Raw genomic sequence first — 21,818 nt, forward strand, 5'->3', positions numbered from 1 at the left:
AGTCCCAGCTGGACTAACTGTGCCCCCACCCCTCATCCAGTTGGTCCCTATTCCCATAAACACACAGAGACACCCCACACACTGACTGGAGTCACAGCCTGTCGTGCATGTGATCCGCTGGTCCTCTTAAAGTGAATTAGTGAATAAAATGCTAATTCAGTTGGAGTCAATATCAAATTCGCTGTTTTCACTTCTTAAGTATGGTTCACCCAACCCCCAATCCCCAACCCCCGGTGAAAGATCCTGGGGGGGGGGGTTAATCACAACATCTCTTCCTTCCAGAATAAACATGAAACATTACATAGGAAATAAAACAGAAGGGCATTTTTAATGTAAAATCTTAATTTTATTTACAAACCAAATTTACAGACAACGTTGGGGGACGCTAGGAGCAAAGCAGGCAGACAAACATACAGCGATGACGGAAGAAGCAGAGAAAGCACATCCGAAGGAGCGAAGTAACGCCATAGCAAACTGAAAGGAGACGTGAACCGCTAGGAGAACTCTTCAGTCGTGATACATTTTGAAGATGCAGCTTTTGACGACGCCCATGTATCTGTCCCACACAACTTGATGTCTGAGGGCAGAAAAGAGAAAGAAAACGAGAGCAAACGGTGAGTAAAAGGAGTGAAAAGAGGTGCTCCAAATTTCATGTCAGACTGTAATTGTGAAATCAGAGTGAAGAGAGTAAATGAGGCAATCTGTGTCCCCCCTGCGTATACTGGTGGGGGAGTGGGGGGTCTATGTTTCTTTTTATGAATATGTCTTTGTTAAGCTTGTAGTGGTTCAGGGCTGTGTAAACCCTTAACTACATTCCTGAGTGTTTGCACGAGAAACAAGGTAACTACAGTTTAAGAAGTCATGAGCAAGATAGGGAGACACCCACTGGCAGAACAAGGGCGTCAATTTTTGGGAGGGTTTTAACATACAGCTTCACGCTTCAGCAGCGTCTAACACCACCATGCATATCCTTATTCGGTTATTTGAAGTTTTCCCCAAAAGCTCTCTATGAAAATCACAGCTCTATTTTAGCACAGGATACCCCGGGGGAATTGATAACCTGGGTCGGTGCCAGGCTCTGACTGATAAGCTTCGGAGAATAAAAGCACATTAACTCACTTGAATGTGTCGAGTATGTGTGCAGAGTTGGTGTAATGAGTGAGGTAGAGTTTCATGTCCGCAGCTGACCACCGGTCTGAACGGCACGGCTCAATAAACTGTGGGATAAAAGGAGGTGAGAAGGTTACAGCATAAAGCCTCAAAGGCAGACTGATGCCGGGACAGACATTAAAGTATTCGGGCTGGCTGAGCCGTCTTTACTTATATATATATTTATTTATTTATTTTTTAAAGAAAATCTCACCTTCTCTACAAGATCAATAAAGAAATCTCTGACATCTTTTGTGTTGGTCAGCTTTGCAGCTATGTTGATGAGGCCTCTGGAAAGATTCTGCAGAAACAAAATTACATTCGAAACTGTTATTTCCTTTTCACAGTTATTCTCACAGAATATCATAAAGATACTTATCATCTCTCACCTTGAAACTACCCTCCATCTCAATGAAAACTTTCGTCTTTCCTCTCAGGGCTGTGCAGACCAAACTGAGCAGAAATAAGAGAAGAAAGAAAAAGAAAACAGATTAAAAAAATTCAGAAGCTTTTTCAGGAGTCAGCAAAACATGGAAGTGTCTGGAAAGCGTGTTCCTGTTACCTTTTGTGTTGATCGAGCAGATCTTTGTCAGTGATTAAAATCTTCAGCTCTTTCAGTTCTTGCAAAAACTCTTTGTCAAGATCGACGTCCATGTCTTCCACCATGTTGTCTACAGGAAAATTCAGACACTGTCAAGTTAGTTTAATGGGAAATTTTTCTAGAAATTATATTTTAAATATTTGTGTTCTTATAACTGCTTGGTTATTAAGTATAATGACTCAGATGCTACCTAATATTATTCCCCCTTTCACTCTCCTAATTGTTAACCTGGGAATTTAAAATTCATCCTCTTACTGATGAAGTAAAGCCTGAAGGACCTCTGGTGGTCAGTAAACCTCACTGACAGAGCCACTGATCTAAACTTTATTTAGTAAACACAATCAACATATAGCTACCAGCTTTGTTAAGGTACATCTTGCTAATAGCAGGTTTGACCAGCTTTTTACCTTCAGAACTGCCTTAATTCTTCATAGGGTCAACAAAGTGCTAAAAACATTCCTCAGGTTTGACATGACAGCATCACACAGTTGCTGTAGATTTGTTACTAGTGAGAAGATGGGTACAGTATCTTCATAAAGGGATGGACATGGTCAGCAATAGTACTCAGGAATGCTGTGGTATTTAAATGATGCTGAGCTGGAGCTAAGGGGCCCAAAAAGTACCAAGAAAATATTCCCACAACATCACACAACCACTACAAGCCAGAACCATTTATGCAAGGAAGGATGGATCTATGCTGGCTTTACCTCATAACATCACAACAGGAATCGAGACTCATCAGACCAGGCAACATTTTTCCAATATTCTATTGTTCAATTTTGTTGAGCCTGTGTGAATTTGAGCCTCAGTTTCTTAGCTAAAGGGAGAGGTACCCAGTGCGGTCTTCAGCTGCTGTAGCCTATCTCCTTCAAGGTTTGATACTATGTGTGTTTAGAGATACTTTGGTTCTAATCAAGTGGTTATTTGAGTCAAAACTAAGCACTCACCAACAGCCCCAACTGTCCAGTTGCTGATAAGCTGACCGGCACAGAAAGCAAAATCCTGGAAACTGAGGTATTGCAGCTTTCTTTTTCCCGTCTCAAACCGATTGTTGGCAAAGAAAACGATGGCAGCGTAATCCCTGTGATAAAGACAATAAACACACGGCATTTAAAAAAACACAAAATAAAACCAAGCAATCAGAGCACCCAATCTTTTCATGTGGTATTTCGTTAGAATTTGTTGCAAAATAACATATTAATTCATCACAACACTACAACATAACAGATTTTAAGTTATACAACTGCTGTAAAACACAAGCCTGAGGCAGAAGGCTTGTGCTCTGTGCCTGTCGCTGATTACCTTGCAAGTTTGTCAGACAGAAGAAAATGCTGACGTATGTTCTCCACCAGGGGTCCCTTCAGCTCTTCGACAACTTTGAAAACACGTTTGAAGTTGTCGAACTGAAATTACACACACAATGCAAGAGATTTACTAATACTGAAAGAATCTGCTCCACAATCAGAAATCCCACCACAACTAATAAAATGTACCCAGAGCTATAAAACCAAATTAATTGTTGAAGCCGGCAGACAACAGGAGCTCCGGCATGGTTTGATGTTTGTTTCAACACTCAGCTGTATCCTACCATTCAATAACACACTGCCGGAGCTTTAAAATATCAATCTTTACAATGCACAGTGAAGACTTACCTGTCGTCTGCAGCTTTTTAGTGTCACACTTGTCTTGGCACTGATGTCGTCCAAGTCTTTCTTTGTTCCCTTGGAGAGCTTCTTTCCCAGGACCTCACGAACAAATGTATCATCAAAGGCATAGTATCTAAACAAGGAAAGAGACACAAAAAACAAATTGCCATGAGAAGAAACGTAGCATAAAGGAGGAGGTTTGGCAAATAAATACAGGAATAGAGAGTTGTGACTCCTCTGAAATAAATGGGTTAATTAAATTAGAGCGTCATGGCCGCACCTCTCTATGAGCATGATTTGCCGATGAGGAGGGATCTGGAACAGCAGCTGGTTGGCTAGTTTGGCCGGACTGTGCAGCAGGCGCTCACACATCTGGAAAGTCCTGTACTGGTCCATGGTGTCACTCAGCAGGACATCTTTACTTGCCTCACACTCGTCCATCACTCCTCCCTCCATGCGTACCTTCACTGCATCGTTCACTGTTGGATAAATCACACAAGCGCAGTTCAAATGGTTGATGAACCGATGATGCCTGAAGTTAAATGTGATAACATGAATGAACAATCACTGCTGTGCTGTGAATAATCAGCAGCCTGAAACAGCTGCTGCACCATATTTGGGCATTAAACCCTGTATTTCCAATTTCTTTACCATATTTGATTCTTAAAGTTTACTTGTTCCTTAAATTAGTCTTATGATACTTAGAAGCCACACGTGCGTGTGTTTAAACACTGTACCTGACCTGAAATCACCACACCTAACATGTGATCCTGCTAGGCGCACCCAGTAAACCCCGTTCCAAAGAGAGACCTACTCCTATGTTTAATACTGATGAGAATGGAAACAGTGGATGGATTCATGAGGAGGGTTTGGTGCATATTTTTATTTATAATGGGATGTCTACATGACTGTATGTCACATGTATTTTTTAACACCTGTTCTCCACTTACTTGATGAAATTATTTAGAGATAACACACTTTTTCACCTTCACATGGGGTGGCAGTTACACCAAGAGTTATACATTGTGTTACTTATTCTAAATTAATTTAACCAGTAATTAGCTTTAGTAAATCCTGCCTGGCAGCTTCATCTTCATTAATCTTTGTTCAATATATCCACCATACCTCCTCTGCACATCTCCAGACTATCTCAGCCTCGCCTCTCTAACGTTGTCTTCAAGAATTTGAAGCAATCTAAACTTTTTTGTTCGTTTTCTTTACAGACAGAGCAGCGTGTGTTTGTTTGCTTTGTTCAGATTCATTACTGCAATTACTTTGAAGTTGAAAAATTAAGCCTTTAAGCATCATTTGTGCTTTCTGACTGGGTCCCAATGAGGATATCAAGCCTCATCTCTGAATCTCCTAATTAACACACCCCATATTATGACTAAAAATTAATAACAAAACTAATAAAAACTTTAACTGGAAGGAGTAAACACAGCCTGGAAATAAACTAAATTGAAACACTCAACAGCACTGTCAGAAACAGTGAGCAGATCACAGGAGACAGAAAACGATCTGCCTGACTGAAGTATTTCTGTGTTCTCAGAGAATGATCGACCTCTGTATGCAGAGCTCTGCCTTCAAGCTCAAACTATGGATTAGGTGGAATCATTACAAATGCTCAATAGCTCCTATTGCAATCAAACTATTACAGTCTGATTATGTTTTTATGTTTGTTTTTTATTTCTTATGTGTATTTGCTTTGGTGTAATGCTGCAGCCTAACTGCCAAGTCTGAGCTTAAATATTACACTAAATCGTCTTCACTGTAGTTTTTTTCCCTTGCATTCTCAGATGCTTCATTTTAACATTTTTAGACGCCTAAGATGTGAAACCATTATGTATTTCACAAAAGTATCTTATTTTCTGTAAAAACAAGAACATTAATTAGTTTTAAAAACTGAGGTCCTTCACTGATCCCCTCTCGACTGTTTGGTTTCAACACTTTAATTTCTTTTATATAATTAAAGGAAGCCAGTCACTCTGTAATTATACGTTTTCAACAGGCTGTGTAGCAAAATCATGGCCCAGTCATTTACAAATGTGTTAAGAGGTGTGATCAGTATTTCCTCCAGTTAAATGTGGCTCAGACCAAAGAACGCTTATTGATTTTTGGAGGAGGCCAAGTCCCCCTGTTCCTGCACCATTTCTCAATAAAGGTGACCCATTGGGAGAAGTGCAGCCATAAAAATACCTGGAAGAGAAATTAAATGCTGTTTCAAATACAGATGCATTGTTCAGAAAGGGCAATCGTGGCTGTTTTTTTAAAGTATCTTGGAAATGCTTTATTCAGTTTCTTACTGAGTCTGTGCTTTTATTTTCTGTGACTTGCTTATTTGGCAAAGCCTTAATCTTTAAAACCGGTGAAAAGTAGAGAAAACGGTTAAGTTGTCCTGTAAGATTACCGGGCACCACCTTTAGTGAATTTCAGTATCTGTGTGAAATCAAGAGTCCTCTCAAAGGGACAGACTGTCGTTTTAGAATCTCAGCATCCTTTACATATTAACAACCACACGTTTCTATCAGAGAGAAGGTTAAGTCGCCCCACAGTTAGCACTAATAGACTCAGGCAGTCATTTGTTCCATCTCCTGCTGTATGTTTTAAATAACTTTTAACTTTTAACCATTTCCCTCAGTTCACTGTAGGATTTTGCATTCTATGTCTGTACTGAGTTGGATCACTGTCTGCAAAACAAAGTGTCACATGGTGATGTTGAAGCTTTATTACATGTTATTACTATTTTTGGACTGCTTTATTATTCTGAACCACCCCTTAAAATATACTTTGATACTTGAGGTGGATGACCTTCAGGCTGGGCACCTCTGCTTTGACTGTGTTAGCCGCCAACTCCAGGTAATCACACACTCTTTATATAAAAACGCATCTATTAATAGGATCGTTGTGACCCAGACTCTCACGTGTGTTTAGCGTTACCCCTACCTGTGTATCCGTCCAACCACAGCTGGTAAACCTCCTCATCCATGATGGTGGTGTTACCCACGAACACATCCAGCTCTACAGACATCTGCTTAAAACAAACAAGAAAAACATGTTTATTGTTTAGCTCAGGTATCACCGACATATAGCTGATTAGCTCGGATGATATTATACCTTGTTCTCAGTGTTCTCTCAGGTAGCTGGCGGCGATAAAATCGTGTCTGCAAAGTGAACTATTTAATTCTATTAGCTGGGCTTAAATTTGCTCTCCATGGCTTACTGATTAGCTAACTTCCTCCATAAAATGTTAGCCTCCGGAGCTAGCCGAGCTGCACAGTTATCGACGGCCAATAAACGGGCAGCACTGCGGCGAATTAAGACCACGTTAATGTGACGATATGACACGATTATTAAGCAGCTTTTGAATTTACAGCAACAACGTCTATGAAATATTACAGCCCGTGAGAGACACGAGTGCGTAATGTCAACAACAGCAGTCACGTAGCAGATACTTCCGGTTCTATGATGTCACAGGAAAAGCTCCCGAATTAAAAATATGTTTTTGTTTTTTGGTTAATTTAAGTTTATTTTAATTTAATTGCCATTTTAATTTCTTTCCCATGTTTTTTTTCTATTAATCAGTATTTCGGTCGCATCTTTTTTGTATCGTGTGAAATTCCTTTGATCGTTTATGTCCGCTATGTTCATTACCTTCCTTGCAATAAAGCTATTGTTTTAGATACCTATGTTTTAGATACTTATGTCATCGTCTTATCACAAAACTCAGGCACTGAAAACATTCAATGTACACGTGACTGCTTTTTATATTAAATAAATAAATAAATAAATGTGTTTTTTATAGTGTATATATATAGTATATATATATTCATATTAACACAGAAACATACTTCTTTCCAACTCATTCACACCTCTATCAACACACTCAAGGCAAATAATAATAATAATAATAATAATAATAATAATAATAATAATACCCCTGCTCCCCCGGAAGATCATACAGTGGCCACAAATGACTGAAAGAGAATACTTTTGCTGCACATACTGAAGGATATCTCCTTTCTCAGGAGCCCGGCACGCCTTTTTGTTTACAGCCTCTGTGTTGGTCTTCCAGTTCAGCCTGTTGTAGACGTGGACACCCAGGTACTGGTACTCTTCCACCACATAAACACCCCGTCACAGGATAGAAACGGGTCGTATAACAGACGTCCTCTTCCTTGTGAAGTCCATCACCAACTCTCTGGATTATGGTGATTCTATTTTATTTATTTATTTTTGCAGGATTTTGCTATATCTACATATAGCACAGCCCTTCCCGTGTTTTTTTTTTCTTTTTCAATTATCTTTCATTGGCTTAAACATCAGTTTTCTCGGTGTGTGGGGGGGAGGGGGGGTCTTGCTCTTTTTCCCATTAACAGTTACTGCAGACGTCTCACATGACTGTGGGCAGCATGTGACACAACTATGAGACGCCCCTGAGGATTACCAATATGAATAACACACCATTCATCTGTAGTTTTTTAGGAGCTGATCATGTGCTTTTAAGGTGTGGCTCTGACAAGTGAATACGTAATAATAGGTAATGTTAGTGCAGACAAAACGGTAACTTCTGTGATATTAGAGTGTTTAGATACATAGAAAATCATTATCATTGAAAGCTTGACAAATGGCCTTCAGGATCAGCAGTTTTCTTTTATTTCTTCAATGTTTGGCCTCTCTTCTAAGCCAACGTCTACTTTGATTGACCATCCAAGGGTTGGATTAGAGGTGAATTACCCTACAGTAACTCAACAGGCAACATTCATTTAAAGAAAGAAAGACTTCAGTGACCAGACAAGAAAATCCGAAAGATAATGAACGATTATGTGAAGACTCAAATTACAGCACTGCGCCTGGCAGCCACACAGTACCCTATTGTTGATCATTTGTTCCCTAAGTTATTATAAAATGTGTCAGATCAGAGATAGGCTTCTTTGTGAGCACCGGGCCCCACAGTGCTGTGCGCTTTGCTTGCTGCCTGCGTTTACACAATCTGCTCTTTTCCTCCGACGATTAATCTAAATAAATCCCCGTAAATCCCTCTCCTCGCCCTCCCTTTCTGTGTTTCTGCATGTGTCCTTCAAAAAAGAAAAATCACAACACGGGAGGGTGAAAACGAATCAGCCAAACACGCCTTTTTTGACTCTCCTGCTGCGCATCAACACTCTCATTTCTAACCTCACATGACACCCTGATTCCATCCCCAGATCCCCCTTGCGCGGTTAACACCCTACATTGTTGTGGCCTCAGTGAAACAATGGAGGTGGGACAGAGGGCGGAAGGATGTGGCTGAATGCCTCAGCATAAACCCATGGAAAAAAAGGGTCTGCAGTCACACTTTCCGCCAATGTTCTTTGAAAAGTAACAAGTACAACCAGGAGTCACTCATGCACTCCACTGTCATAGACATGTATCTGGTTTTTGAGGATGAGATCATTCTAATGAACAGGAAAAACCGAAGGAAGTGGGTTTACACAGGCTTTTCCTATCAGTTTCCTTCATACATTTCCAACTTGTTTTGGTTTCATAGCATGAAAAGGATAAGAAAAAAGAAAAGAAAAATACAATAAAATAAAGAAATAATAAAAATGGGTTTGAATCCAAATGGGGGCGCACACGTTCCTCATTGAGGGAGCGCGTGGAGAGAGGATCTTCCATGTCAAATCTCGTTATTTAGAGTGGAATTAGATGAACCACAGAGCTTTAGATTATTAAATGTTGCCATTTACGGCTACAAAACAGGCTCAAATAACGCAATGTGGAATTGCCACACTGCGAACACCAGAGAAAACCACAAACAGTTCTGATTACTAGCTTATCTAAGGAAATTTGCCAAGTTACAAATCCTGATAAAGCAGTAACGTTTCCTTTAAAACGTCTACAAAATAAAAGCACCTCTGCTGAGCATCGCGGCTTCACTAAAACGCGACCAAAACTAAAAGGCGTCACTCGTTACAAATATATAATCTAGTTCAGCGGTGCTCTCAAAGCAACATTTGTGACAGTTCTTTTCTTAAAAACAACAATCCGAAGCTTTTATTTTGAAGGCTGCTTGTACTGGTCTCCGTCAGAGCTCCAGCTTCACACGCAGCTCGCTGCTTAGCGGAATCACAGCCGTGAAAGTGGCGGAGGCGGACATTGTTGTGGTAACAGTCCATCTCCGGAGGATGAGCACAGATGATGATGTACATATTTTGAGCGGTGAGCTTTGTTTGTTATTTATTTTTTTATCTAAACAATGAATCTTTTTTAAAGAAAAAGGGGGGTAAAGCTGCTGCGCCGTGCGGACTCCTGCAGCTACCGGAGTTCATTCAGCTGAGGCGAGACAAGCACAGCCCGATGAGACGATGCCAGCGGTGTAGAAATCACAACATCTGCAGAGTGTGCTTGGTCAAGCCTCCGTGGACTCACCGGGCCTTTGTCCAGAAAAGCCCACGGAGCGGCTGTTGCCTTCAAAAAAATACTGCGCGGGGAGGAGAAATAAGGGCTGCTGTGCTCCCGGAGGCCTTTGGAGAAAGCAGCCTGCTGCTGAGAGGATGACAGATTGACGTTAATAGGGGCTTGCGGTGCGTTTTTCACACACGACCTCATTAAGGCGTTATCCACGGAGAACAGCACAAAAAGGGACTGAAGTCACAGCCTTGGAGATAAAGACAATCTAAATAAAGACACCACATGTTTCTGCCTTGATTTTACCTCCGGTGATCAAATACATTACATCTGGATTACAGCGGATGCATGTGTTGAGCATTAAATATAGCCACATCTCAGCGCTTTTAATAGATTCTCAGGTACCCAGAGGTGTCGTTTTTTACTGAAAGAAGAAAAAATGGGTAGCGAAGGTGAGATAATAAACAGAGAACTGTCAAAGATGTCTGACGAGGACTTGCTGGCGTGCTCCAAAGAGGAGCTGGTGAGCCGGTTGCGTAAAGAGGAGTCAGAGAAAATATCGGCTCTGATCCAGCGCGGTCGGCTTATCAAAGAGGTAAATAAACAGCTGCAGGGACACCTCCTCGAAATCAGGGAACTGAAAGTCATCAATCAGCGCCTGCAGGAGGAGAACACGGAGCTGCGGGACCTGTGCTGCTTCCTAGACGACGACCGGCTCAAAGTGAAGAAGCTGGCCCGGGAATGGCAGCTGTTCGGGCATCACGCAGCCAAAGTGATGCGGGAGGACCTGGGTGGGTACTTGAAAAAGCTCGCTGACCTGGAGCGCATGCAGGACGGGCTGGTGAAGGAGAATCTGGACCTGAAGGAGCTGTGCCTGGTCCTGGAAGAGGAGTGTGTGAGCAGGAGTGACTCCAGTCCAGGAGGTTCCACCGAGCTGAATCTGCCCTGCATGGTGGCCCGGGACCTGGGAGATGGGAGCTCAAGCACAGGCAGCGTGGGAAGCCCAGACCAGCTTCACCTGGTGTGCTCACCTGATGACTGATGGCAGGTGTGTGTCAGCAGCTGAGGACTGGAGGGAGACAAAGGTGCTCTGTCAGATAGTACAAATTAATCTGGAGGATTAAAAAAAAAAGCATTAGGGCTTTCTGAATGCTGCAAAGATTTGTGTGCCACTAGACTTGAGACTCTTTCCACATTTCAGGACTTTACAAAGACATTTATTAGATGTTTGCCAGATGATAACATGTCTAAATTTTACAGTGTTTTTTCTAAAGAATCTCCTGAAAATTCTCCTTTTTCAGTGGTCTGTTGTTGAGAAAAAAATGGGACCAAAAAAGTGGGTCACATATATAAATTTATCTCATGCACTGGATTAGCCTACACTGGTAGAAGCCTTTTTCTCAATTGCACTGGACAGCGTTATCTTGGATCTTGAAAACACAGATCTAAAGATTCATTTCAATCCAGTTTCGAGCCATATTTAGTCCTCTGAATTCCAATAGCACTGAAACAAAGGAAACTATTTGATAATTGCTTTTTTTGCTAATGATGTGTAATATTTTATGCACTCTCGCTTCCTCAGGACAGGATTGGAGTGCCATGTGTGCATGATGATTGTCACCATTTGTAACAAAGCCTGTGAAGCAGCCTGACGTGAAGGCCCTTTAGGTTTCCTGAGGGGTGGGGCTGCTGAGAATAATGTAACACGTGCAGACCTACACACTCACTTTGGATCAGGCATGGTAGATGTTGTTGGACCTCACGCAGAGCTGAACTGAAAAATAAGTTCTGTCACTATTTTTAAAATTCAACTGGAAAACTCTTTGTATCAAACTGGAAGGTCTACAAGTTTTGGTTGATTTTTATTCTGTTTAAGCCGAGCTGTTTAAATTCTTTTTTTTCTTCTTGTCTTTGTTTTTTTTAAATGAAGTTGTTGCTGAATTATCATAAGATTTGTTAGCTTCTTCTTCTGTAACTCATGCTTTGTATTTAATCTGTAACATTAGGAGCAAACTTAACTTCAGCCCTTCTTTAATCTTGATTTGTCTGTATTAACTAGCTTTACTAACCAGTTTCAGTTTAAACCATAGCACCTGGATTACAAGAGGTTTATTTTGTTGTTAGCTGTTTATTGGTGGGCTATGCTCGTAGTGCACTGAAAATCTTTAAATACAGTGGCTATGACACTCGGGGCTGTTCTGACCTTTCTTTGTGTATTTGCCTTGCAGAAAACATGCATTTAACATGACACACACGACAAATTGATTTCTGCATTTGTTCTGACCTTCGTGTTTGAACCAACTGCGCTTGATTGATGCTGCCTTCATGCCACACTGACTGACGTTATGGATATTCATCAGTTTTATTTTTGGAGCCCTATTTGCACAGTCTGGAGAGCTGATGGGGGTGGAGGGGGAGTGATGCTTTTACCCACTTAGTGATGCACAGACGTCCTTTGACAGCAGCGTACATACAGATTTTTTCTCCCTCGTGCTCTCCAGCTCTCAATCTGACTCTTGTTCCATCTCCGCCTCTCTGCCTCGCTCATCCCATTTTAGCAATTCAATGCTCTCTGAGCCGTGTATGTATTAGCAAGAGATTCACTTCATTTTAGGGTAACAGAGGCCACAGTGTTGAGAGTGGAGCGTCAGAGAGTGGCCAGCAGAGTTTGTCAGCGCATGGTGCAGTAATCAAACTCTCTTACTCGCTGCCATTAATGATTAATTCAGTATTTATTACTGTGTCAGGTATTTTCTCAATTAACTGATATGAAGTATGGCCTTAACACCCAGAGTCAAAGGGTAATGTCTTCAAAGTATTGGATTTTTTCTGATCAACAGTCTGAAGATGTTAAGATCAAAGACCACAGAAACCTGGAGAAGCTGCAGTCCAGGGGCGGAGCCAGGCAGGGGTCTGGGGTGGCACTGCCCCCAGAACCAATAATGAAGCTTATTGGGGGGTTCTTCGCACATAATCATAGGAGTTAAGAAGTAATCAGACACAGCTGGGTATAATCTTAACAATCAATTAATGTTTATCAACAGTTAAAAAATAATTAAATTAACAACCATTGCATATTTCTTTAAAAATGATTTAAAATGTGACTGTATACGAGTCTTCACAGTGTACATGTCTACATGTGTGAAAACCTATTTCTGCCACTTAAAAAATAATAAATAAATGAACAATTTTTTCATCTATAAGTAAAAATGCTGTGTTATTACCAAAAATTTTGAGTTGATATTTTGAGATAAACCAAAATTTTGTCTTCGGATGGCAGAAAAATGTTGATGGTGGAAAGAAGCAACTCAAAAATTTTAGTTTTGACCTAAAGACAACTTTCCATCAATTTGTGTTTCGTCCCAGTCTAAGTTAAAAAAAAAGTGTATAAAAACTGTCTGACTCCACCACTGCTGCGCCTGGAGAATATTCAGCATTACTGCTCAATTAAAAAGAAATTACTAGAACATTAAACTTCAATCAGGCAACTGATCAATGAATCGAATCCTCGTTTCAGTCGCGTTGTCACGTCTCATTTACATTTCTGAATCTCTTTCACACATTTCAAATGATCCAGACAATCGACTCTGAGTAATCTGCTGTTTTTCAGATGATTTTCAGTCACAGTCTCTTGCTTATTTTGCCAATAACTGTACACCATTTCTCTTTGCACACACCTTTGTTCTTTATTATCTGTTTTTTTTTCAAACAAAGACAAATTTAAGGCACTGCCCTCCAAACAGTTCATTTTAACAGAAAACATAAACAGTACCAAAAAATATATTATATTCTCCATAATAAATATGTGATTATATCACTTATAATAACTCCTATGGCCCAGCCTTAGTGGTCAGTAATTTGTATAAAGATAATATTAGGGTTCTGAAAGGGTCCACGCATAAATATGGACCTGTTAGTTTAAGCACTCCGTTTCCCTTATTGAGGACTTTCACAACACACTGTAACAATGTAGTAACTTATCAAAGGGAACATTATAATGTATTATATCTAATAATATATGATTAAATGGAGTTATCACAGTTATGTGTACAACGTTTGTATAATTAGAGAATATAGTCTGCATGCAGTGCTTTCGCAATAAACCTCAAACACACTCATTCTTATTTTATAACTCTGAAAATTAGAAATATAAAGACTTTATATTCTTATAAAAACTAAAAAAAGTGTAACATTCGTCTTCTAATAATGCCACAGATTTGCATATTATCTAAGAAAAGCATCAACTTTCTAAAGAAATCGAGCAGCTGCACGTTGCTCGTTTCGAAATGATAAGAGCCGTCGTTTTCACTTCCATCACATTTCCTTGACATCCTGCACTGTGACTGCGCTGAAATCAAACTTAGTGTATTGCCAGGAAGGCAGGGCCGTCGATTACAGTGAGAGGATGGTTGGTGAGTGCAGGGAGTGATCCGACTGGTCACCGCTGCTGCTGCTGCGGCGATGAGCTATCCCACAGGGCTGTGGGGCCTGAGACTGCTGGACACTTCCCTGGTGTGATGTAACGTGGGATGTGCTGGAGGCACTGGTGTCTAAAGAGGCAGAGGGGTAGGTGAAAACTGTGCCAGCTGTGAAGGACATGATAGAGGGCGTGGAGAGAACTGGGGTGTGGAGTGACTCTGATTCAGTAGCAACAGCAGAGGCGGTTGATGTTACAGGCTTTGTGGGGATAGTTATCCTTGGTCTGGGCTTCTCCAGCTTTATGGGTGGTTTGATTGAGGGTCCAGGACTGCAGGAGTCCGCTGGCTCTAGTTTGATGGCTGCCAAAGAGGAAATGGATGGACCTGAGTCAGAATCCGAATCAGAGTCCTCTATTTTGCAAATGGGTCGGTGAGCTTCCAAGACCAGTTCAAGCTTCTCTTTCTCCTTTTGTAGTTCAGCTATTTCCTTCTGCAAGCGGGACTTTTCATCCTCCAGCATGTCTGTCTCCTACAGCAGGAGAAAGACAGAGTTTGATTCATTCATGCCTGACTGAGACCAACACCTTACATATTAACATATTACATATTACATATAATATTATATTAAAGATCACTCACAGTTTGCAGGGAATCTGTCAGCTCCCGTCTCCGATTGCGACACTTTGCTGCTGCCAGTTTATTCCTCTCCCTTCTTACTCTGCGCCTTTCGACTTCTTCCTGAGATAACTGAAGAGGAGAAGAAAAATTACTACAAAACATGAAGGCAGCCTAAACTCCTGAACTGGATTAATCCGGCTTGTTTTAGGCAAACAGCTAATTTCAAAACATCACATGCACAGTGAAATTCCACCACAGGCAGCATGACACAGGTGAAATACTCCCACCATGTGTGCACACTGACTCATCACAGCCATGGCAGCTGCAGGGTTGAAAAGCGTCTGGGCTTTTGTGCCTTTGTAACACCCGAATTCTGACTTCATCCAACATTCTACTGAATAATTGCAGTTAATCCAACATTTCCCGCCCTTTCGGGGTGATGAGTCACGCTCAGACCCCTAAAGTGACTCAGGTGTGAGTCACAGAACATGACTTGCCCCTATGAGTCACATGACAGTCCACTTCCTGTTCAATGAATTTACAACTTTATGACGAGGATGTGTGCCAAAGCGTGCCTGTGGAAACGTACAGAATTATACTGTGTGTTGGAAGTCAAATGTAAAGTTACTTTGAATGGAGTGATGTTTCTATAGTAAGAAAAAACTGATAATCACCTGTTAATTTTACTGTCAACAAAAACTCAGTAAAAAAACAAAGGAGAATACAACAGTGTGTGTTTAACTCCAGTGCTGAGAAAAAGATTTAAAAAACATATCTTTAGATTTTCTTCCTATTTCTCCATACATCTAGAGGAAGTGGCACTATTGTGTCACAGAGAATTACAGGACATTACGCACTGATTACACAAAAGTGATTGAGCCACACTCCACACCTCAGCATCCACACCACATTCCCTCGAGGGAGAATGCAACTTCCAAGAGGGCTCATTCACTTGTTTCTTAGTGGAAAAACAAAAAACCCACAATCATTTGTGAGCTATGTGCTTACATGTTCATCATTCCTGCGCCTTGTTGAAGATGGGCTGTTTGCAGAAGTTCTTATGACCCCTGTCCTGAGAAGGTGAGACTGGGAAGGTGGTGGAATCAGTGGCCTCGCCCCTGGGTGGACTGGGTAAGGAGGTACTGGTGATCGCGAAGGGCCTGGTGGATGCATGAGCGAGGGCTGGACCAGCCACTGGAGGTCCTGGTTGCTTGTGATGGCATTGAGGCTGGGGATAAACTGACTGGCCCCTGCCATTGTAAACTTCTAGGGAAAAAAGAAAAATAAACAGTTTGAAAGAAGAAGATTTTATATAATGAAATATTCACGATAAGTAACAAGTGCAGGATTAAAAGTGTAAACTAATATTATTGCGTAACTATTATATAACCATTATTATAAATATTATTATTTTTTATCTATTACTTGTACAACTAAACTAAATTACAGTGTGATGATTTAACAGCTTTAAATTTGTATTCCTTAATGTTAGCTAGAACATTTTTAGTTATTTCTCAAAACTTTAACCGTATTGCTCTTATTTGACCCCTAACCTTTTACCCAGTTCAGTCAGTGACAGCACACCTACCTGCTCCTGATGTGTGGCTGAAGTGCTGGTGTTTCCAAGGGAAGCAGGGTTTGTCCCAGAGGTGCCTGTGTACGGTGGGTTGCCTCTTTCTTGACTCCCAAAGTTTCGATACATCCTCTCTTTCTCAGTGAAAAGAAAACTGAATCCAGCTGTGGCTATATAGTCTTCCGTTCTCACGAAACTAAGTGGTTGAGTCTTGTGTTTTAATTCAAATAGAGGGCAAGCCCACCGACTTGCGTATTCGGTAGAGTCCAAAGAGGTCTTCAAGGGGGAGCGAGGAAAGAAATATCTCCTTGTTTTTTCCCCAGTCGTCCAAAAACCTTCGAAAACAACTTTCAGCGCTCACGGTAGTCCTCAGTCGTACATCCAGGATCGGAAGTCTGGGAATGATCGTGAGGTTGTAAACTCTTTAAGCAGCAGTATATGCACACCACGCCCCTCTGTACTTACGGGAAATAGTGTTGTCTGGAACCTCTCACGAAATTCTCCACGTGTCGTGACGTCATTTACCATATTTGGTGAGAGTTTCCTCCAGAGACTAGTACAGGGATTCCTCTCAAAGACAGCCCACACCTCGTGCTCTGAAACTGGCGCTGTAGTGATTTCTCTTATCTGGAGGAGGCTTAAAGCACTGGGTACACTTTATAACTGAAAGCCAAAGCACGGAGACTCTTTGTTTATACTGCAGTGAAATTTGTACATGTTATCAGTACAAGGGTAACCAGTTAAGGGTTGAAGTTTGAAAAAAACACACACACACGCAAACAGATTGCTCAGTGAGAAACCCTGAGCAATCTGTTTTTTCACACTTAAAAAAAACACTGATCTATTTTTATTGATGTGCACCTCTATTTCCAGGGATTATGGAAAGTTTAAGACATTTCTGTTTAGAAACAAACATGAAACAGTGACTAAAAGTATCAGTGTGACATAACTCCCCGCCTTATCTCCATTAGAGATAGGCTAAGGAGCAGGTGGTTCTTGTATACCTCTTGGTAATTTTCTTGGGCTAGGAAATCATGTCTTGTTCCATGTTCCCATGGGCTTGGGAACACCTCACTGTTCCCCCAGAAGAGCTAGAGGTGGCTGTGGAGAGGTCTAGGCATCTCTGCTTAGACTGCTGACCCAGTGACATGGACAACCAGGAGAACACTAATGGATAGGTGGATTAAATCAGTCCAGCCTGCTGCTACTGATACTGGTGTAATGATGTGGGTGATATTTTCTAACTGAACATCATATAAACACCACAGTATAGTAGTGAGTGTTGTTGCTGACCAAGTCCATCCCATCCCTGACCAGCGTACTCATCTTCTGATGGCTTCTTCAAGCAGAATAATGCACCTCGTCACAAAGCTCAAATCACCACAAACTATTCTTCTGAACATGAGTTCACTGTATTCAAATGGTTTCCCCAGTCAGCAGATCTGAATCCAATAGAGCACCTTTGGGATGTGGTGGAACAGGAGATTAATAAAACTGTTTTATCATTAAACTCAATGTAAATTAATACTTGCACTTTATTTTTTCTGTAATGATCTCTCAGATTCCTTTTGTTTAAGATAATTTAACTTGATTTTACACTTTTTCGGTTGATGTTTTTTTTTGTTTTTATATGTTATGTACTACTCTATTTCCACTTAAATAAACTGAGTTCTTACACCTCATGGGGATTCAAACAGCACATTTTTCAACTGAAATCCTTGAATATCCTTGAAGATAGATTAGACAAGTTTCTAGAAGTTATTTGAACATAATTTAAGCATATTCAGTAACAGTTTAAGGATGCTACCTAAAAAATAACCCTAACAACAACAAAACAAAAACTCTATGACAGAAACCTTTACACAACAGGGGTAAACCCTACTGCTGTCATCTTAATAACACACAACTGTAAGCTATAAATTTTCTGATAAGTGAAACACATTTTTATATCTTATATATAAATATATTTGAAATGTGTCATGTATCCTATGGGGTTAGTTGGCGGCACTTTTTTGGCTGCCACTCTCACTTTTCTAACCACATCAGTGTGCATGCATGCTTGTGGATATGAGTCAGTCAAACGGCAAAAAACTGCTTGCTTACTTACTTCACCACACATTTGAACTTCTGTTTTTTTACTTAAAAGGATAATATAGTAGGAAACAGCTTAACAGACTGGCATAGAGGGCCTGGACAGTCTCCTAGATGCCTTAGAGGAGGTGGGTAAGAGGAGGACGTTAGCCAAGTTACCCTCCCCCTGCATCGCATGGCACTGTGGATGCCCTGAGCAGCTCCTTTAGCAGCAGACTGTTACAGCCCCCATTTTATGCACAAATTTGAAAAAAAATAATTCACTTTCAATTAATTTACTTTTTCTACCTGGCCCTTGTACTGCTGTCACAAATGAACTTCTCCAGTGTGCGATCAAATAAAGTCTATGTCTATCTCTAGCTAGTAAAGATTTTAAAAAGAAATACATGGTGTAGAGCTGGTAAACGTAGCATGTCCCAGCAGCTGCTGACCTTGCAGTCCCTGGGGACAGAGTTCCCGGCTGCTGACTGTTGCATCAGTTTCTCATATTACCAGTGCTTGCTCCAGGATCAGTATTTTTCGAGGTTAATTACAAAGACAGATAGCTGTCTACTTGAAAAGGTGTGTTTTGGGGAGAAAAAAAAAAGTATGCGTGTGTTTCTGTGGCCAAGAGAAAAGAGTTGGCCACAGACGTGACAGACATTTTACAGATTCAATACCTGTTGCTCAATGACACATTTCAATGAGCGTAATGTTTCAGATTTTTGAAACTACACCCTGTAATAATAAAGACAGAAATCACTGTTTATGGTGTCATATGGGACAGTAGGATAAACGTGAGCGTCACATGACTAAAGCTTCAGGAATGCAGTGATGACACACCTGCAGTAACTCTGCTGGGACATGCCACAACTTGTCTGAACTTCTTTTTTCTGGCTGATTACACCTTCATTCATCAGCTGGAAGTTGTTTGTTTTGTTTGTTTGTTTTTTGTTATTTGATCAAGACAAGTCTGGTTTATTTATGAAATAGATAAACATCAGTGTAAAGAATGGAAGTAGTGCTTTGATGTAACATTTTTTATTCTTAGTGTGAGTGAAGCCTGTTGGTTTCAGTTTTACTCAACTTTTCCCCTCTAAAAGTTAGAGGCAAGAGGGGAGAGGGGGGAAGTGTAGATTCCATTTCAATTTACTCATCCTGAAAAAAAACAATATCCACACCCACCCACCCACACACACATCCCACACACACATCCCACATACGTGCTTCACAAAGTATAACGCTACTGTCATGCAACTTCAATTTATTTGATTCAAAAGATGGTGCATTTCACACCCATTTAATTTATGATCACGCAGTATGAAGCAGATTATTTTACAGTAATCGTGCCATGCGTGTGCCAGGACAGTATTGACAGTGCCAGCCACTGTCTCAGGTCTCAAATAAAGATGTAAGTGGATATAAATATAACACTAATGCAAATTTCTTGCTGTGAAAATAGTTAGGAATATTCTTTTTTTCTGTGTTGTAAGCCTGAAATTTTAAATAGAAAATCAAAAGATTAATATTTAAAGTACAAAGTAAGTGGTAAGAAAGCTGATAAGCGGTATGAAATTGATGGCTATGTAGCAAATATAATTAACTATTAAAAGATTAAGGACTACTGGCAAAAAAAAAAAAATCTGTAAGTGAGAATAAAAGTATGTTGGTGCAGCTGATCCAAGTGGAAAAATATCTAACTCCTTAACCCGGTTATGCTGCCCTGGAACAGAAGGAGGGCTTTTGGACTTTTGTTTTTATGTCCTTAGGAATGGATTACATGACAGAAGAGTTCCTGTCATGTAACTGAGATTAGATGAAGACATTTCATTCTGTTCATTTTCCATTTTCTATGACTCAACAGTTTATTAGAAATTCATGATACACTTAAACCTTTTTGCACAAAAAGTAAGACAAAAAATTTGGAGTTTATTTGTTTTGTTTTTTTAAGCCAATTAGGAGATCAAACCCATTTAGGATCAAATTAGGCTATATGCTGCCCAGGAACTAAGTAGTTTGACGCGCCTAGTTTTGGGTGAAGAGTATCAAACCTCTGGCCTGCCAAGGGATCTAAAGTAGGCCACTTAGTGTTTTCAGAAAATGAGAAAACTGCAGATGAGGAAGGCTTAAAATTTGGGACTTTACATTGTATTTTGTCCTTAAGCAAATGGTTCAAATAATTCATGTTCAAACCTCTCGATGATGAATGATTTGGAGTTATTTTTGAAAAAGAAAAGAGGTTATTAAATGATAGTTTTAGTGATGCAGCCCACTTAGGATCAAAGTGGGTTGTAAAAAAGGAGCAAGGCTAACAGAAAAAGTAACGCACATATTTTGTTAGCAGCAGCTGTTAGACTAAAAGTTAAAAACAAATAACTTTGAAGAATCTAAAATACAATGAATCACAGTTTTCTTAATATCAGCCCAAGTGCAATTTGAAAAACCCCAACAAATGTTTGGCTTGCATTTAATGAGATCATCTTAATAAGTGAGTAACTAATAGCCATGAAGCAATGACTCAATTTATAGCAGTGATGCTATTGAAACTGCTCCAAAAATTCCCAACAACCAAACAACCACATCTGACACATCAGAAATGAAGTATAACAAATACCTGTACATACATTTTAGTCATAGTAGTCAGTGGCTTCTTCAGTGAATATACCAGGCTTGGTAACATTCTGAATTAAAATAATTGTTTATAACAAATATGTCTTGGAAAGGCGGCTTTGGGGTACATTAAACACATTATATAGGCTAGTGTTTATTTATTTATTTAAAAAATATTTCAGGCTATTTGCATTTAATATCTCCATGAATTGGGATTTGATAGTTTTACCTATTTTGCATATCTCTTACTGAAGCGTAGATGAAACAAATACAACCAACATTTTCTAAACACATAAAAATACCTGGCCTAATAAACCCTGATGAATTAGGTTAACCCTTTACTTGGTTTATTTATGCTGAATTGTGTTTATTACACTATTTCAACAGATAGCAGGACAAAAGTGAATACATCTTCAAATGAATACAAATGTGTAGGTGGCTGGCAATCCATTAAGTCATTAGTATCACATATTTTGATGGAAAGATTTTATTTGGCTTTCAGAGGAAAAGTGATGAGATTAAATGCAAATAGAAAGTGGGTGATACAGTTTCTCCCTTAGTTACCCAGTCTCTTTCGTTCATCCTGTACCAGCATGTGTAGTTTTGAGTGTGGTTTTCTTTGCATTTCCATTTAATCATGCAAAGGTCTTAAGTCACCCCTTATTTTATCATATTTTGTTAGGAAAGTATAAAATAGGTGCAGCGGTTTATTTTCAACACCAAAAACATAGATGGAATTACAGAAT

At 40.1% G+C, this 21,818-nt stretch overlaps 3 protein-coding genes across 4 annotated transcripts; 1 reads left to right on the plus strand and 2 right to left on the minus strand.

Moving 5' to 3' along the window:
• Window positions 1-324: 324 nt before the first annotated feature.
• On the minus strand, window positions 325-6,850 carry fibpa (fibroblast growth factor (acidic) intracellular binding protein a). Its single transcript, XM_005723024.1, has 11 exons — window positions 6,511-6,850; window positions 6,340-6,424; window positions 3,677-3,875; window positions 3,403-3,529; window positions 3,053-3,153; window positions 2,698-2,831; window positions 1,712-1,820; window positions 1,539-1,602; window positions 1,364-1,450; window positions 1,120-1,217; window positions 325-577 (listed from the first exon to the last, which is right to left on the minus strand). The coding sequence occupies exons 2-11, from the start codon at window positions 6,422-6,424 to the stop codon at window positions 508-510; spliced, it is 1,074 nt and encodes a 357-aa protein (XP_005723081.1). The 5' UTR covers window positions 6,511-6,850; the 3' UTR covers window positions 325-507.
• A 2,627-nt stretch (window positions 6,851-9,477) lies between these two features.
• ccdc85b (coiled-coil domain containing 85B) lies at window positions 9,478-12,842 on the plus strand. Its single transcript, XM_005723029.1, has one exon. The coding sequence runs from the start codon at window positions 10,223-10,225 to the stop codon at window positions 10,823-10,825; it is 603 nt and encodes a 200-aa protein (XP_005723086.1). The 5' UTR covers window positions 9,478-10,222; the 3' UTR covers window positions 10,826-12,842.
• Window positions 12,843-13,451: 609 nt separating this feature from the next.
• Window positions 13,452-16,887, minus strand: fosl1a (FOS like 1, AP-1 transcription factor subunit a). 2 transcript variants are annotated; one of them, XM_005723028.1, is made up of 4 exons: window positions 16,408-16,887; window positions 15,828-16,082; window positions 14,841-14,948; window positions 13,452-14,730 (listed from the first exon to the last, which is right to left on the minus strand). In XM_005723028.1, exons 1-4 carry the CDS (start codon window positions 16,519-16,521, stop codon window positions 14,176-14,178), a joined length of 1,032 nt encoding a protein of 343 aa, XP_005723085.1. In that variant the 5' UTR covers window positions 16,522-16,887; the 3' UTR covers window positions 13,452-14,175. The 2 variants fall into 2 exon arrangements, with proteins under 2 accessions (XP_005723085.1, XP_005723084.1); XM_005723027.1 differs by having other exon boundaries at window positions 15,828-16,085; window positions 16,408-16,886.
• Between the last annotated feature and the right edge of the window lie 4,931 nt (window positions 16,888-21,818).

This window comes from Pundamilia nyererei, unplaced genomic scaffold (genome assembly GCF_000239375.1).
Source record: "Pundamilia nyererei isolate P.nyererei 1_Seehausen unplaced genomic scaffold, PunNye1.0 scaffold00008, whole genome shotgun sequence".
In the NCBI taxonomy this organism is placed as follows: domain Eukaryota; kingdom Metazoa; phylum Chordata; class Actinopteri; order Cichliformes; family Cichlidae; genus Pundamilia; species Pundamilia nyererei.